This window comes from Anser brachyrhynchus, assembly GCF_964034855.1.
Source record: "Anser brachyrhynchus genome assembly, chromosome: 12".
Lineage (NCBI taxonomy): Eukaryota > Metazoa > Chordata > Aves > Anseriformes > Anatidae > Anser > Anser brachyrhynchus.
Window position 1 is genome coordinate 11,625,043 of NC_137707.1, and position 15,881 is coordinate 11,640,923.

Sequence of the window (15,881 nt, forward strand, 5' to 3'; positions counted from 1 at the left end):
GATTGGCGTCCCGTTCGGCTGAGCCCTGCCAGGATACACCCCCGTGGGGCAGTCCCAGCTTCCCAAAATAGTCTGGAGAAGCCCAACCTGGAAAAGACCCGCAACTCAGCGTCCTCTGGGATGGGGCCCCTGGCACCCACAGCTCTGCACTGCAGAGTGGCAGGAGGTGACCCAGGGCTGGCAGAAAGGATGTCCTCAGCTGCCCTGCACCCACATCCCCCTGCCACAATGCCCTGGCTCAGGCAAGACCAGAGCCTGTGGCTGCGTGATCCAGGGCAAGGGGGCTCCTCCCGCCCCGTTCCCCTTCCCGGCCAGGGGACAGGCACACTGGGGGCCGCCTCTGCAGCCACGGGAAGGAGACCCAGCATGGCCAGCAGCACCCAGAGCGACTCCTTGCGGCACCCACTGCCCCCAGGGAGGGAGTGAGGTGCGAATAGCTGCAGCCGATAAACAGAGCCCGCCTGGTGCTGTTCAGGGGCCAACAGCAGGAAGGCAGAGACGCAGTGGTATTCACAGGGAGCCAGAAGCCAGTTTGCCTCAGTTCCCCTCTCACTATTCCAAGGGCAGCAAGCTCCATCTGCAGGAAGAGCCTCAGCCACCCAATGCGTCCCACATCCTGCAACAACCTTCCCACAGGGGTGATGGTGGAGACCAGGGCTGGCAGAGACCTGCTTCTGCCTACTCAGTGCTGTCACAGGGGCTGATGTGCTTTCTCCTCTGGCAGGGAAAAAGGGAAGGATTGCAGCCCACGGGCCCAGGCAAGGAGCTGCAGCAGGAGCCTCCACCCTCCTCTTCCTCTGCAAAACCAGGGCATGGATCCCTGCGTGCTGCAGGGAGAGGACCCGGAAAGCAGAAAGGAAGCCGGGCTCAGCGTAGAGGAAGAGCCAGGGCCAGGACACGCCAAAGCACTGCCTGCCTGCCTCAAGGCCAGAGGAAATGCTGCTGCAGGAGGACAGAGGGAAGAGCTGTGGAGTCAAGGGAATCATGAAAAGCCACTTGCTATGACCATGACACACCGTGAGGAAGGGCTGTGGCTCGGGATGCTACCTGGGCAGGGGCACACAGTGGTGCTAAGATGACTCTGCTGTGGGTGGGATGCATCCACCAGGCACATCGAGCTTGGCCCATGTGCGCTGCTTGCCCCCGTTACCTCCTCTCACATCCACACTGCAGCCACCTGCCTGCTCTCCTTAATGCCAGAGCCTTCATCTCACAGGGAGGAAAGTCACCCTGGGGGCCACGGGGGCAACACAGGAGGTGACAGCAAAGCAGACAGTCTGCAGGTTTGTTTCAGCACAACTTCACATCCATCATCTTCTCACCTCCAGCAACACCGAGGCTTTCCCCATCCAGTACCAGGGGCAGCTGTCAGGGCACACAGCCGCTCCCTCATCCGAATAAAATCTTGCTCGGTGCAGCTCACCAGAGGAAGTGCTCGGTCCCCTCCTGCACATGGCAGGAAGGTCACCTCCCACCGTGTGCAGAAGTGGCAAAAGCCCCCAGTACGGTCATTCATTTTTCCTGGGCAGTATCCAATGGCAAAACTTAAGATAAATATTTCCCTTGCCTCCAGCACCACCCAACCCACACTGGACAACAGCTGCAGAGGATTAGCATCATGTTGGAGGTATAATCCCTCTATGGAGAGGGTAGTATTTAGCAGAAGACATCCAGGAAGATACAGAAAGGGAGGAAAAAAGGGCAAGAATATGAGTTTGGCCCAGATCTTCTTGATTCCTGGATATCACCTCCATGATCAGAAGCAAATGAGACTTACTCCTCTGCAAGGCAAGGAGCTGAAGAGACAACCCAGCCCACGAGGGTACCTGTCACACACCTTCTCAGCACACTCCAGAGCAGGGATGCCTGCCTGTGATCCTGCTCTTGGTGCTTTATGTCAGGATCCACTTAACAGGAAGGGGACAAAGAGCAAGGGAAAAGCCAGAAGCAGGGACAGAAGCAAGCCTGTACCAGTGTCTTACTGTTCCACTGGGCTGGACACACCGACTTCTGCCTGGGCCGCAGAGCACAAAGGGCAGAAACCAGTCCCAGGAAATCCCACTGTGCACTTCTCCTGCATGGAGAGCACGCATGCAGCAGCCATCCATGGGGTAGGCTCCCGTTTGTGGACCTGCATCCCTCCGGCATCCACTCTTCCCATGCAGGGCGATGTTGCATCCCAGCTGGGTCGAGAGCCTTAACCCAAGCAGTAAAAAGCCGTACCCTTCATCACAGGAGTTTTGCTAATGCACATTTACTCTAGAAAGTGACTACCGATGCGATTCCTGTGGTATTTTGGCCTGTCTGCCAGCAGCATCCTCTTCTCCTTGGGAAGGGGAAAGAACATCCCAACTTTCCTTGCCTTCACAACAATGGGATAGTTAAGGTTCCAATGGGAGAGCAGGATTAAAATAGGATTATTCTTGAACTGCACTCTATAAATCCACCACAATCTGCCCCTACAGGAAAGGGCCAGTATCTGATGATGCTCCACCTTGTACAGCATATAAACAGGAAGATTCAGTATTCTCCCTCATATTAAAAAAAAATACAGAGCCCACATAGATGTAAGGGTTTGTGGCTAGGAGTTCATTCCAGCGAACCCGCTGGCACAGCTCCTAGAGACCGCACAGGAATTGGCAGCAGGGCCCATCTCATCCCTCCGCAGAGGCAGCCAGCTCGGGGACCCAGGGAGCCTAGCCTGTGTTCATGCAGTTAAGGTTAGTCACTCAGAGCAAGACCAAATCCTCAATGGACGAGGGACAGCCAGCGATGGGGGCCCAGTGGGCTAGGAAAGGCAGCAGCCGTGCCGTGTGAGCATTTGGCTGCTGGCAACTTCTGCAAACGTGCTCCTGAGCAAGGGCCCGTGGGAAGGGATGCTTTACCTTGCCAGGGTTTGATGGATTCCCTCAGCAGCCGAGACTCCCCTGCTCCCACGAGTTTGCAAACCTGTCAGGAAAGCCTAGCCATAGACTTCATTACGACTGATCCTTGGCACACGGCGCAGCGTGACTCCACTTGACAAAGCTCAAGTCCAGCCAAGCCATGACAGACATCAAAGCGAGATGGATGGTGCATCCCCACGTGGGCTTCCTTGCCTTGGCTCCTTGGAACTACCAAGCTATTCAACTGCTATAAAAACTAGAAAGATTTTCTCCACAAAGCCTTCAGCACCGATCGGCAGCACAGAGTCAGTACCTCCCTTTCAAATCATGGCAGCTTCAAGGTGCACATAAGGCAAGTGCATTACAGGTGACCCACGGGGAGTCCACGTAAAGGAGCAGCTGTGTACCCTCAGTCAGCAATGTCCAGCCTTTAAACCAGCTGGACTGAACTCAGAATCTGGTGCAGATTCAGGGCAGATGTCCCCCAGCACACTCTCCTCCCGTGGACACCAGCTTTGTTTTACAGGACAATAATGTACAGGGAAGTTTTCCCAATTTGCTGCGCAGCCCAGAACCAGGGAGGGACCAACACCAGCCCATGGTACCCACCAGCCCAAGGAGCTGCTGGGGCTTGGCCCCAGGGAGGTACGGCAACAGATTCTCCCAGACTTTCTCCATTACTGGTGGAGGTTTGCAGCCTCCTCTCAGTATGCCTTTCCACAACAAAGGCAAATTGGTTTGAGACAGGGAAGGGCAGCCTCAGAACAGGAAAAGACTTCCGCTTCTGTTCGCTTCTGTTCTGCTGCTTTGCTAAACCTCCCCTTTGATCCCCAGGGAAAGGAACAATTTGGCAGTTGGAAGGCTATTGTGTGCCTTTTGCTATAAGTAGCTGCTAAATGCTTGGCTGAGAGCAGGATTGAGTTGTTTAACTACACAGCTATCAGAACTGTGCCCGTTTAACAAGCAGGTAAGAACAATTTGTCACTGCTGGGAAAATGGCTTCAAATAAGCAGGGAACGAAAAACCTATTTCCATGTACCAAAAGTGAATGCTACGGGTTTTGTCACAGGTCAGCTATCCCCAGTTCTTGAACTGGAATAAGCTACTGTGTATAGCAGATCTTGTCTCCTCTACTGAAACCTTGTTATTTTTCCTCTCTCCAGATTATTGTTGTCCACATCTGTAATGACCCTTAAAAAGTGAGGCTGCCAATCAAAGACAAATCCTAACATTTAAGTTCCTAAAGAAACTCCTCAGCACCTTCCGCAGTGCTAACACGTGGAAATTAAAGGACCCACCAAAGGAGGAAGATGCCAGGAGAAGACTTACAAACAAACAAAGTCATATGTTTAATAATTTTCCAAGAGCGAGTATTACATCCATACTTAGAGCATATATAAAATAAGAGATGGAAAACAAGGAAAGAAAGATAAAGTTGGTATCTTCAAGAGGGCACACTTAACCCTGTAATTCCCACTGAATCCCTTATTCGAAAGGGCTGGGGCCACTTTGAGCAACCTTTGTGCAACATGAAATCAGGTACTATGCCACTTGCAGTGCTTAGGCTCAGCACTTTAGGAACAGTTAGGAAAACTCTGATTCTGTGCAACTCGCACACCAACAACATAGTCCCAGACCTGTTACATGGTTAATTGTGTCCTGTCTAGAAGAGGGGTACCAGATGAATCAAAGCTACCCTAGACAAGGTGAGCTGATTGAAAACTTTGCTTCAGCAGGGCCTTCTCTTCCACCTGCTTGTGTTGATCCCAAATATTTCTCGCATCTCTTCTGAACGTGGTGTTATTGCTGGACAGAGCAGGGAAAAGAAAGGAGACACTTACAGGACACTAAACATACAAGTAACACCAAGACTGTACTGGGAGGGCTCAGAGCTCCCTGGACAGCCCAGAAGGCAGTGATAGATTCCTCAGGGGTGTTGCCTACTGTTAACACTGCCTCCACCTTCCACTAAGATCAGCACCCAAGATCCTTGAGATCCTGCCAAGGAATCTTCCCTGCTAAAACAAGCATCTGCACTGGGACAGCCTGGCCCTGGCAAAGGAGGTGCATCTCTGCAGAGCCTCAAGACTGCTGCCAGTACACCGAGGACTCCTGTCCTGCCACTGGGAACGCAGAACTCAGCATCTCCTCCTGCCGGGCAGCCACAGGCTTGTCTATCCCCTACCCACCCTGCAGCCCCACCACCCTTGGAAGACAAGGGCGGAGCTGCAGCGAGCTGCGAATAGCAAAGGCACCGTGCTGAGTCACGGGCGAAAGCTAAAGAGAGATGCTGGGAGGCTGCCACTCTGTCCAGCGTCCTTCAACACGAACTGAAAGGACACGGGGAGCAGCTGCACAGATCTCTCTGCTCCTAGATGGGAATGACAACTTCCACGTGCTTTGGCAGGAAAGCCACTCAGCAAGCCATCAGACAGACTGCTCGTCCTGGAAACAAAGAGGGTGCTCCTTGGCTGCAGGCCAAAGCTGGTGACAACTCTGCTGTTAGAATAAATTCTGGATTGTACAGGCAGCAGGGAAAGGATTAATGCTAGCCTGGCCCCACTGCTGCTACTGCCCTCCTTGTCTGTAGCTAGCTCACCTTGGCCTTGTTCTGGACAGGCAGATACAGCTTGAACTCAGCTGGGAGCTCATCCTCAGAGTACAGCCGGTCTGAGAAGTACACCCGTCGGATGCGACAGTTGGCATGTATCTAAGAGTCAAAGTAAAGAGAGTGAGTCCTTTTTCCTCCACATCCAGCTTTGCAGTCACACAGCAGTGTGGATTCCTCAGCTCAGCAGCCTGCACCACCGTTAAGTCCTTCCAGCTTGCCCATTGCTGCTAGATGGTCTGTCCCTCCTGCCCCAGCACCCCCGTTACTTTCCCCCTAGCAGCTCCACTCTTCCCCAGGCTACAGGTATGGGGACAACAGGCCACAGCACGCCAGCTCTTCTTACTGTTATGTGGACCAAAGTCTAACCAGTCAGCCAAAATCCTTCCTTGTTTTGCAAGGAAGGAGACCTATTTTGGCTACCCCACTGTAAGTGTCCTGGCCTAAGCCTTCTCAGGAGGCCTCACCGACTCTCTGAATCTAGCAGAACATAAGAGAAGAAACACTGGCCCACGCCCTCTGCTTTGCGGTAGCTGCTCTCTCCAGTGACTGAGGCTGTCTCAAGAAGCATGACCAACCTCCAGCATCTCTACCAACTGAGATCTGTCTTGGTTGCTTCATAGCAAGGAGTTCTTTGCTGTGAACCTACCTCTGCTTCTCCACAGGTATCAGCAATAGCCAAGAAGACAACTCTCAACCTGCTGCATTTTTAACGCTCCCTCTATAGGGCCAATCTGAGGTCATGAATGAGACTGTCCAGTCTGTGCTGCCTCCACTACCAGCTGGAGTCACTCCAGTCTCCCTCGTGGGTGTGACAGAAGCCAGACATTTCCCAGGTAGGCTGTTTGCTGATCTCAGGGTAACCCCACCAGGAACCGCAGCAGTCTCTCCCATCATACTAAGGAACAGGCATGCTCAAAATAACACATGCCACTGGACACAGTAAATGTGAATCCCTAGCACAAGAAACAAGTTACATGTCCTCAGCAGGAACAAACACTGCATCATTTCCGATTCAAAAGACTCAGTCTTCACTGAGACTTCCTTCGAAGGGTCCCTCCACCTGCACTAGGAAAGAAGCCTAACCAGGGGTACGTAAGGAACGTATCACCCTGCATTGGTACGGGGCTTCCACCTGTCCCACTGCTGCCCAGTACACTTGGACAGTACAGCAGCACACAGCTAATTCCAAGCTAGCATCCACCCAGGACATACGGCACACTGCAGAGAGCTTGAGGTGGACTGTGACTCTTGACAGCCAGCAAGAGAAACAAGGTGGAAATGGACTCCTTCATCCCTATCTAGCCTGGTGACATGAGGCAGCATCAAGACCTCCACTATCTCAGTCGTGCCTTTGCTCTCCCAGCTCTGCAAAGAGTTGGACTGGCGGAGGAACCAGATGGGGCTAAGCCTGGATTCCCAACCTCCAGCAAGGCTGTCCCAGCCAGCAAGAAGACTACCAGGTTGGTTCCTGCGGGTAGGACATTCCTGCTGCTTACCTGAACTCTTAGGGTCTCAATGTAATTTGTCCCATACGCCCGGCGTGTGAAGTCCGAGAGGTTGAACTGGATTTGGTTCCAGCCGTCGTCCAGCCGCATGGGCATGGTGCAGATGAAGGGCTTCACCCGAGTCGTGCTCTGGTAGTTACTGGCCCGGAAGCGCCGGCGTACGTTCTTGTCATCCAGCACCTGGGGCAATGAAGAAAGGCGGCTGACCCTGACGACAGAGGCCTCCAGCTCCCGAGACAGCATCTGTTCTAGATTCAGGCTCCACTTGTCTCTGAGATGGGGCTCTCCTACTCTCACCTCCTCGTTTTGCAGCATAAGTATTTTTAACAGCAAACAGACCCACTTTCAGGAATAGCTGCTATGTCACACTTGTGAGCTGACTGATGAGCTTGACAAGGTGAGCTTGCGACTGTTCGCAGAAGACCCAGTACAGCCCTGATAGCACAACTGCTTTGGGGACCGCATGCGGCTAGGGTCAAAGTTCCAGTACGAGCGCAGGCCCCCTGGCAGCTTCCTCACTAGTCCCTGAAGGGACTCCCCACTCTGCCCTCCTCACCTGCACTTCAAAAGTGAAGTATTTCTTCAGGTTCTTGATGATCATCACTAGGAAAGGTAGTTTGATGCCCAGGGTCTTCTTTGGATCAGCAGGGCATGTGATGTATGTGGTACTAAGAGGGACAGAAAAATGCTTTAGGATCTCACATGGCACAAAGCACACAGTCCCAAGTCCCAAGACTTTCACTTGACCTAATGCAATCTTGGAGGACAGGCAGGAAGACAGAGCTGTGACCATAAGATCTCAGCAACAATCAGGGCTTTCTGTAACAGGAGGGACAATTTCAGAGGTAAGCTGCAGGGAGAACAAGCTAAAAGGCCCAAAGACGGCATTTCAAACCCCGCTTTTCCCACCCAGTTCGGGAAAGACCTTCTTGAATGGCTTCACCTCCCTCATTTCAAGGCTATGTCAGCACTGTTTCTTAATACAACCCCCTTACCCGAGAAGGTAGAGCTCCCCAGAGCACAGCAGAAGCCCTGTGTGCTGTATATAGCTGGGAAGACAGAGGTCACAAGCCCTACAAGTAGACGTCATGTCTGGCAAGTTCTGTATCAACACATCCTGGGAGGAAGAGCAGCGCTGGCGCAGCCTGCCTGCAGGAGAGGAGTCTCTGCTCCCTTATAAGGAGCACCCTGCTCCAAAACAGCCCGCGGCTGCGGGGACGCGGAGCCCGCTAACGGAGGAGCCCCCGTCTTCCTCCCCAGTTGGTGGGGACAAGGTGGCTAAGTGAAGCAACACAAGCTATCCGCCTCAGAAATCTCCCTCTGACCCTCCTCTCTGCTGTCAGGAGCAGCTGTCACACGTGAAGAGCAGCAGAGCAGGCCTCAGACAATAAAGATACAGAAGGCAGAGGGCTGCTTTCTCAGTAACTGGTACTGAGTGGGAACCAGGTACCAAATACATCATTTGTTCCCAAGTGATGGAAAAATAAAAGGACTCTCCCTTCAGTCCCACTGAGGATGACAGGGAATTCCACAAGTATATCCAGGAAGAGGTCATTGCATCGCACCTCTCCTAAAAGAAAAGGCTGAGAGAGCTGGGTCTGTTCAGCCTGGAGAAGAGGAGGCTCAGGGGGATCTCATCAATGTCTATAAATACCTGAAGGGAGGGTGCAGAGAGGACAGAGCCAGGCTATTTCCAGTGGTGCCCAGTGCCAGGACAAGAAGCAATGGGGACAAACTGGAGCACGGGAGGTTCCTTCTGAACTTCAGCAAGCATTTTTGTGCTGTGCAGGTGATGGAGCACTGGCACAGGTTGCCCAGAGAGGTTGTTGAGTCTCCCTCCTTGGAGGTCTTCATAATCCATCTGACATGGTGTTGGGCAAGCTGCTCTGGGTGGCCCTGCTGGATCAGGGGGTTGGACCAGATGACCTCCAGAGGTCCCTGTCAGCCTCACCCTCTGTGATTCTCAGAGGCACGGTACGCTGCCAGAGAGGCAGCAGCGATCTGACCCCAGATTATTTCCTTCAGTTTACGGACAAAGAGACCATGGTAGAGCCTGAAGAAATGTCTGCTGGGCACCGACATCTTTCACTCAGCTCCAGGACCAAGCCCCCAGGGCACGCTAGGGCAGAAGCAGCCCTCTCCTACCTGACATTAGTTCCTTCAATCTCCAGCACCAGTGACTGGATGTCATTATCGGTGATTCGTTTGATATGGCCATTGCGCACCTGAAAGAGAAGCGGGTTAGACATTATTCAAGAGAGAAATCAAGAGACACATGGACAAGGGGAAAAAGATGCTGGGAAGACCCCTCTATATTCACTTGGCTCCTACTGCCCTGGACACCTCTGTTTCCAAGATTTGATCACCACCCCAAAGCGCCAGGCCCCCAAGGCAGAGCCTGTGGCTGCACGAAGACTGAGTGCAAGACATGAATTTATTCAACCACGCTACAGCGAACACAAGTGACTCAAGCCTCATGTAAAACGCCCAAACAAACAAAAGGAACAATGTCAGAGCAAGAGCAATCCAAAGTGCGATACGATAAGGGGTAAAAGCAAGCATGGGCAGCACAGATGCAAGCAAAGGGAGCGTCCAGCAGCCACCAGCCACCACAGGGCCTCAGCCTATTGCTGGGCACAGCCGGCTGTCTCTGCGGAAATGCAGGACCAGGCGTGGGCTTGGGTCAAACTCTTGACAAACACAGAGCACACGAGCACAGAGCCATCGTCTGCTCTGCTAAGGGGCACAGCCAGCTCCCCACAGAGCTCAGGAAGGCCACGCAGGAACCAGGAGCCAACACAAAGTTATTTTTCTCCACAAGCAAGATAGCTGAATCCCAGGGCCTAAGGATTTATTTCTTTAACGAAGCAGCTCTCTTCCCATCAAATTAATCTCAGTTTAAAAGGTACTTTTGCTAATTAAGCCTTCCTCAATGCTAGATCAGCAAATTGCATCTCCTTCCAATTTCACAAATTAATTTCTTTAGCACCTATCACCACCGCTAATATTCAGGATACATTAAGCTTCTAATGGGATGGTTCCAGTCGGGAGCCACAAAATGATTTACAAGTTTGGCCATTTATCTTCAAAGTTCATCTCTTCACAGGGACCTACCTGGGTGATGTTGCACACGTTGCTGGAAGAGAGAGAAGCACTGAAGCAGCCCACCTCCCTGCCTGTCTCTTAGTGGCTCAGAGAAACCACTAAGTGGTTTCATGAAATCTCAGCCTGGATCACCCAACCCCTGCTGCTAGGTGCCGGAGTGCAGCTTGTCCAGCCAGACTGCTCTCAACCCTGCTCTGAGCCCACGCAAATGCTTCCAGAAAGCATTAAGCTCAGAGAGAGGATCCTCACAGGGAAACCGTATCAAAACCTTTGCATCAAATGCAGCACCTGGGGGTTTATAAGTCTGTTCAGGAAAAAACAACCACACAAGATCTGGACTCCATGCCTTTTTCCACTCTCCCCCTTACCTGCGCCAGCAACTTTTTTTTTTCCCCTAAATCATCAGCCCAGCAGAAGCCCCATGTACCTCTCTCTATTATAAGCGGTAACTAGCATAAAGGAAATTAAATCCTGTAACCCACAGGGGTGTAGCATGCTGACTTAACACCAGGAAATAACCCTGCCCAAGCACGACACAGCAGCATGGAACAAAGGCTGCCTCCGCGCCGTGCACGACAGCTTTCACCAGGGGTAGCCTATGGCTCCATGCACAAGAAGGTTCGAGCTTGGACTTCTCCGGGAAGGCCAGTAACAGTACAGCTAAACATGCTTTAAACTGATTACTCAGCAGTGCTTCCATCTGCCACCAGGTCGCCTTCCTTAGCCTGTGGAAGGCTTCCCTTCCCCAGCCTGTGGAAGGCTTCCCTTCCCCAGCCTGTGGAAGGCTTCCCTTCCCCAGATTACAGAGACAATGAAAAGAAGCAACTCTTCTTCCTCAGCACGGCCAGAAAGAGGATGAAAGAAACAGAAAAGAGAGGAGATACTCCCAGTAGCGGCTCTGCGATAGCCCCCATCTTGAGGGGCTTTCCTCTACCTCACAGCGAGGCAGAAAGGTCTGATTTCAGAAATTTTAAAAAGATAAACACAACACTCCACATCTCTACTTCGCTATTATTTTCTAGCTGCCTTAAGTCTACGAAGGTGGATTTTTGGAGCTGGTAGAAAGGGTAGTAGCCTTCTTAGGACAGAAAATTCCTTCAAGTTTCCTCTGAATTCGGATAACCAGGAAGTTACGTGCTGTCTAAGGACAAGCTGAAAAAGCTCATTTCACAGACGTGTATCCCAAACCTCTCAGGGTTTAAAGGGAGCAGCAGCTCCAGACAATTCATTGTCTCTTAACACACGAATCTCCTACAGCTGTCATTGCTGCTAGCCACACTCGGCCAAGGTAACAAAGGCCAAAGGAGAGCAAGCCAGAGCGGCACGGTCCAAGGCCGACCTCTGGAGGCTTGCTCCCGAATTGCTGCCATCGCCATCAGATGATGATGGGCTTGTGCGAGGCTGGAGCCACACCAGCAGCTGTGAAACATGGCTGGCGCCATCGCCACCAGCCACGGCAGGCGAGGAGAGGCAGCAGAACAAGAGGCAGGAGCAGAGGCTGCCCGGCTTGGCTGCTGGCGCACGCAGACCCGGGGGGCGGCGAGCGGTGCCGACCGCTGCGCTCCAGGCGCAGAAATCTGGGGCCACCCAGACGAAGACGCCGTGTGAGGGAAGCAAAGGAGGGTGCCCACATTACCGAGTCAGAAGGGCTGCAAGAGTCCCTGATAACACTGTGATAAGGAGCTCTCAACCCCCACCACGTCCATCAGGGAAATTGCTATCTGCATCCCGGTGGCAGGACACTCATTTGGTGCTCGGGTGGGTATCGAACGCTGGCTGACCTCGCATCCTCTCAGCAGCATTTGAAATTGCTATGATATTCTGCCTTGACTTGCCAGCAGAACAAACGGAAAGTCCGCACAAGGATTGATAGGTCTGATAAGCTCCATCAAGCCATTCATTCCCCTTTGCTCTGCGGAAAAGCATCAGCGGGTCTCCTGGAGATCGGCAAGCGTGTCTCCACACGCTGGCTGAGGGACAACGGTGGCAGGACGCTGCAGGAACAAACAGAGGGCTCTGAACTCCACACAAAAGGCAAACAGAAACCCTCTCACTCACAGACGGGTCTCCAGGGGAGGCTCAGCAGCAGAGGAAGGCAGCCGCGGTGGTGCTGCCGGAGGGCCCTGGGGCAGGACGCTGATGGCTGGGAGGGATGGGGCTCGACAGGTCTCACTGCCAGGGCCTGCCCAGAGCTTACATGCTGTGGGGAAAAGGGGGAGGAGGGCAGGACTGTATCTGGCCCCACAGAGGGACACTACGGACTCCCACGCGGCACAGCAAGGCAAGGCTCTTAGTGCCCTGCTTCAGCCTCTAGTCAAATGAAGAAGCCTTCACATCCTACTGCCTCCATCAAGGCAAGTGGTGGGTGTCCTACAAGGGCCAGACAAGCCATGCTTGACACGCTTTCCCCATGTCACAAAGGCTTGAGATTCCCCACGTTTTTCACCAGGAGGACTCGGGGGGAAATCACCATCTGCTGATAATTTTGCAAAGACAAGAAAGGCCACATTAGGACGTGTGGGGGTGGGAGGCATGCCCAGCAGCGGCAGAAGAGGGCTGAAGTGCCAACAGAGCACCACCATGCTGCAGGAACCATGGCTCAGGGGGAGCTTGTGGTGATTCTTCTCCCTAACACATGCAGACCTCAGACAGACACTGCCATGGGCTGTTCGCTGCAGGGACACACTTTTGCTGCTGGCTGGATCCACACCAGCCAAGAAACAGCCTTGCTCAACTTAAACAGCAGAGATCCTTGAATGATAGACTAGCCTGAGATGGAAAGGACCCCCAAAGACTCAATGGAGTCCAACTCCTGGCTCCACACACGACCACCTAAAAATCAAACCATACGTCTGCAGATCAAATTATATGTTAAAGCACTGTTCAAACGCTTCTTGAACACCAACAGGCTTGGGTACCGTGACCACTTCCCCTGGGGAGCCTGTCCCAGTGCCCAACCCCCAACACGGTGAAGAACCTTTCCCTAACACCCAGCCTGACCCTCCCCTGTCCCAGCTCCATGCCGTTCCCCCGGGTCCTGTCGCTGTCCCCAGAGAGCACAGCTCAGCGCCTGCCCCTCCGCTCCCCTCGTGAGGGAGCTGCAGGCCGCCATGAGGCCTCCCCTCGGCCTGCTCTGCTCTGGGCTGAGGAAACTCAGGGACTCCAACTGCTCCTCAAGCATCACGCCCTCCACACCCTATGCTATCTTTGTAGCCCTCCTCTGGATGCTCCCTGGTAGTTTTATGTGCTTATATTTTGGTGCCCAAACCTGCACCCAGTCCTCAAGGTGAGGCCGCACCAGTGTGGAGCAGAGCAGGACAATCCCTTCCCTCACCAGCCAGCAGTGCTGTGCCTGAGGCACCCCAGGACACGGCTGGCCTTTTTGGCTGCCAGGGCACACTGCTGGCTTATCTTCATTTTTCTAGTATTATTAACCATCAAGTTTTCTCCCCTTCCTGATGCCCCAGCCCCAAATAACCCTCTCCAGTAGAAATGCCAGAGCTGTACGATTCTTGGGATGTCTGTGTTCGGACAGATCATCATTTCCCCATGAATAAAAAACTGGAAAAATCCTCACAACCTTTGATCACATACTCACTTCAGGCCTGCTCACTTCTCCAATACGGACTGCGGTTGGCAGTCATTATGCTTGCCTGCTGTGAAAGCACCCAGCCCAGCAGTGGACAGCCCGGGTACAGGCTGTGTCCGCATGCCTCCAGCACGCCGGCACGCACGGTGCCCTGCCAGCAAGCACACGCTGCCCAAGCCAGACACTGGCTTGCCCCGCTGCTGCAGACCTGGCGACTCCTGCATCAAGCCGGAGAGGCTTCCCCTGCAGCGTGGCAGCCCCAAACCATCAGTGGCACTTCCCTCGGTGTAAGTTCACACAGCCCGTGCACCGTCCAACAAACAGAACCGCAGCACAACCTGGGGTTCTGGAGGAGCTGTGTAGAGGTGATGGCCAAGCATGGACCTGCAAGGACTCCTCTCTCAGCTCCAACATGTCCTAAGCGCCACCCTTTGCCTCCTGCTGCTGTAAACGCACCAAGGGTGTTAGAACAGCAGTGACGAAGCTGTTACAAACCCACAACCTCAACCCATTTTAAATGCAAAAGTGAGTTGAAGGACTGAATGCACTGACATCCGCAGGTAAAGAAGTCAGAAAACGCACCCCAATTTCACCCCACACCTTTGTGAGCAAGGCAGTCTTCCCAAGAAGCTGGTCCAAGCTAGAGGTGCTTCCTGAGGACAGAGGCCTGCGCAGGACAAGCACTCGCGCGTGGCTCTGCTGCTCACAGGGCGTGGGGCTGCTGTGACCGTGGTGCTAAGGACCGGCTGCACACAGGCACTACAGCGGGTGACAAAAAGCAGCCTGCACACACGCATAGGTGCTGCTCTTGGCAACAGCACTGCAAACTCTGCGTTAATCTTCTCCGGCCAGTGTGGTCAGGCCTTGTGTACAAACAGACATTGCTTATGTAAACCCCACGAGCCCAGCTCCCGCTGCACGCCCCACAAGCTGCACGGACACGGTAGTGCCACCACGCACAGGGCAGTTCATGCTGCTTCAGGTCTCCACCACAACCTCCTCCTCAGAGCAGGGCCAGACGGGGCTGCCTACGGCTTTACCCAGGCTGGAGACACGCTGCGTCCCTCTGCGTGCTGGCCTTGCATCGCACAAACAAGCTGCCAATCCCTTTTTAAAGCCAGAGGCGTTCACGCAGAAGCCCTAAGACAGGCACATGGGAGCAGCCAGCCCATGCGAGGCAGCCCGGTGCTCCCAGCCCGCGGGGAGGAGGCTGTGCCGGCTGTGCCTGTCCCCGTCCCCACTCGGTCCCTGCACCAGCCCTCTCAGGGCAGCACGCAGCCCCGCCGAGCCGCCGCGGGGGCTTCTGCTCTTTTCCAGGCCACCAGAGACCCAGGTTAGGCCGGAACGCGAGGGGCTGAACGCGCCTGGGAGCGGGGAGCCTGCGGGGGGACACAGCCGGGGGGGGGGGCGGGCAGCGCAGGCACCCCGAGGACGGGCAGGGGGGGTGGAAAACGCGACGCGGCGAGGCTCGGGAGGGGGAACCCCGCCGGTTTGCGGCACGCAGGGACAGCGCCGCCCTCGGCTCGCCCCGGCCCCGCCGCCCCCGCCCCGCTCCGCACCTTCTTGTCCCAGATCTGCAGCGGCTTGCTGCCGATGCTGTAGAGCACCGAGAGGAACCCGCTCTGGAACGTGTTCTTGAACATGGCGGCGGGGCCGGGGCCGCCGCTCCGCGCAGGGACGCAGCAGCAGCAGCAGCAGCAGCAGCAGCAGCGCCGCCGGGATCGGGGCCGGGGCCGGGGCCGGTGCTGCCGGGTGGCGGCGCCGCCGATCCCCGAGGCTCCGCTCCCCGCGCAACGCCGCTTCCGGGGGCGGCGCTGCCGGGGCAACGGGGCCGCGGCCTGGGCGCGGGGCCCGGCGTTCGCCCCCCGGGGGTGGTGGTGCCGGGGGTGGCGGTGCCGGGGGTGGCGGTGCCGCCCTTCGGGAGCTGCGGGGACACCCGCACACCCCGCGCCTGCCGGGGAAGCCTCCTGCAGGTCTCTCCTGGCGGCGTTCCCTCAGGCGGCTCTTCGGGCCGCTGTTGTCACAGGATCGCAGGCTGGGTTGGGTTGGAAGGGACCCTTGAAGGGCACCCAGTCCAACCCTCTGCCGTCACCCGACCGTGTTGCTCAAAGCCCCGTCCGACCCAACTTTGAACAGTTCCAATGACGGGGCATCCGCTTCTTCTCTAGGCAGCCTGTCCCAGCGTG

General features: G+C 54.8%; 1 protein-coding gene across 3 annotated transcripts; it reads right to left on the reverse strand.

Moving 5' to 3' along the window:
- Nucleotides 1–4,210: 4,210 nt before the first annotated feature.
- Nucleotides 4,211–15,501, reverse strand: CFAP20 (cilia and flagella associated protein 20; the record flags this gene model as incomplete). 3 transcript variants are annotated; one of them, XM_080553176.1, is made up of 6 exons in its annotated part: nt 15,255–15,498; nt 9,147–9,226; nt 7,558–7,669; nt 6,993–7,181; nt 5,485–5,595; nt 4,211–4,691 (listed from the first exon to the last, which is right to left on the reverse strand). In XM_080553176.1, the coding sequence occupies exons 1-6, from the start codon at nt 15,336–15,338 to the stop codon at nt 4,686–4,688; spliced, it is 582 nt and encodes a 193-aa protein (XP_080409302.1). In that variant the 5' UTR covers nt 15,339–15,498. The 3 variants fall into 3 exon arrangements, with proteins under 3 accessions (XP_080409302.1, XP_080409300.1, XP_080409301.1); XM_080553174.1 differs by lacking the exons at nt 9,147–9,226; nt 15,255–15,498 and adding an exon at nt 8,656–9,122; XM_080553175.1 differs by lacking the exon at nt 4,211–4,691 and having other exon boundaries at nt 5,476–5,595; nt 15,255–15,501.
- Between the last annotated feature and the right edge of the window lie 380 nt (nt 15,502–15,881).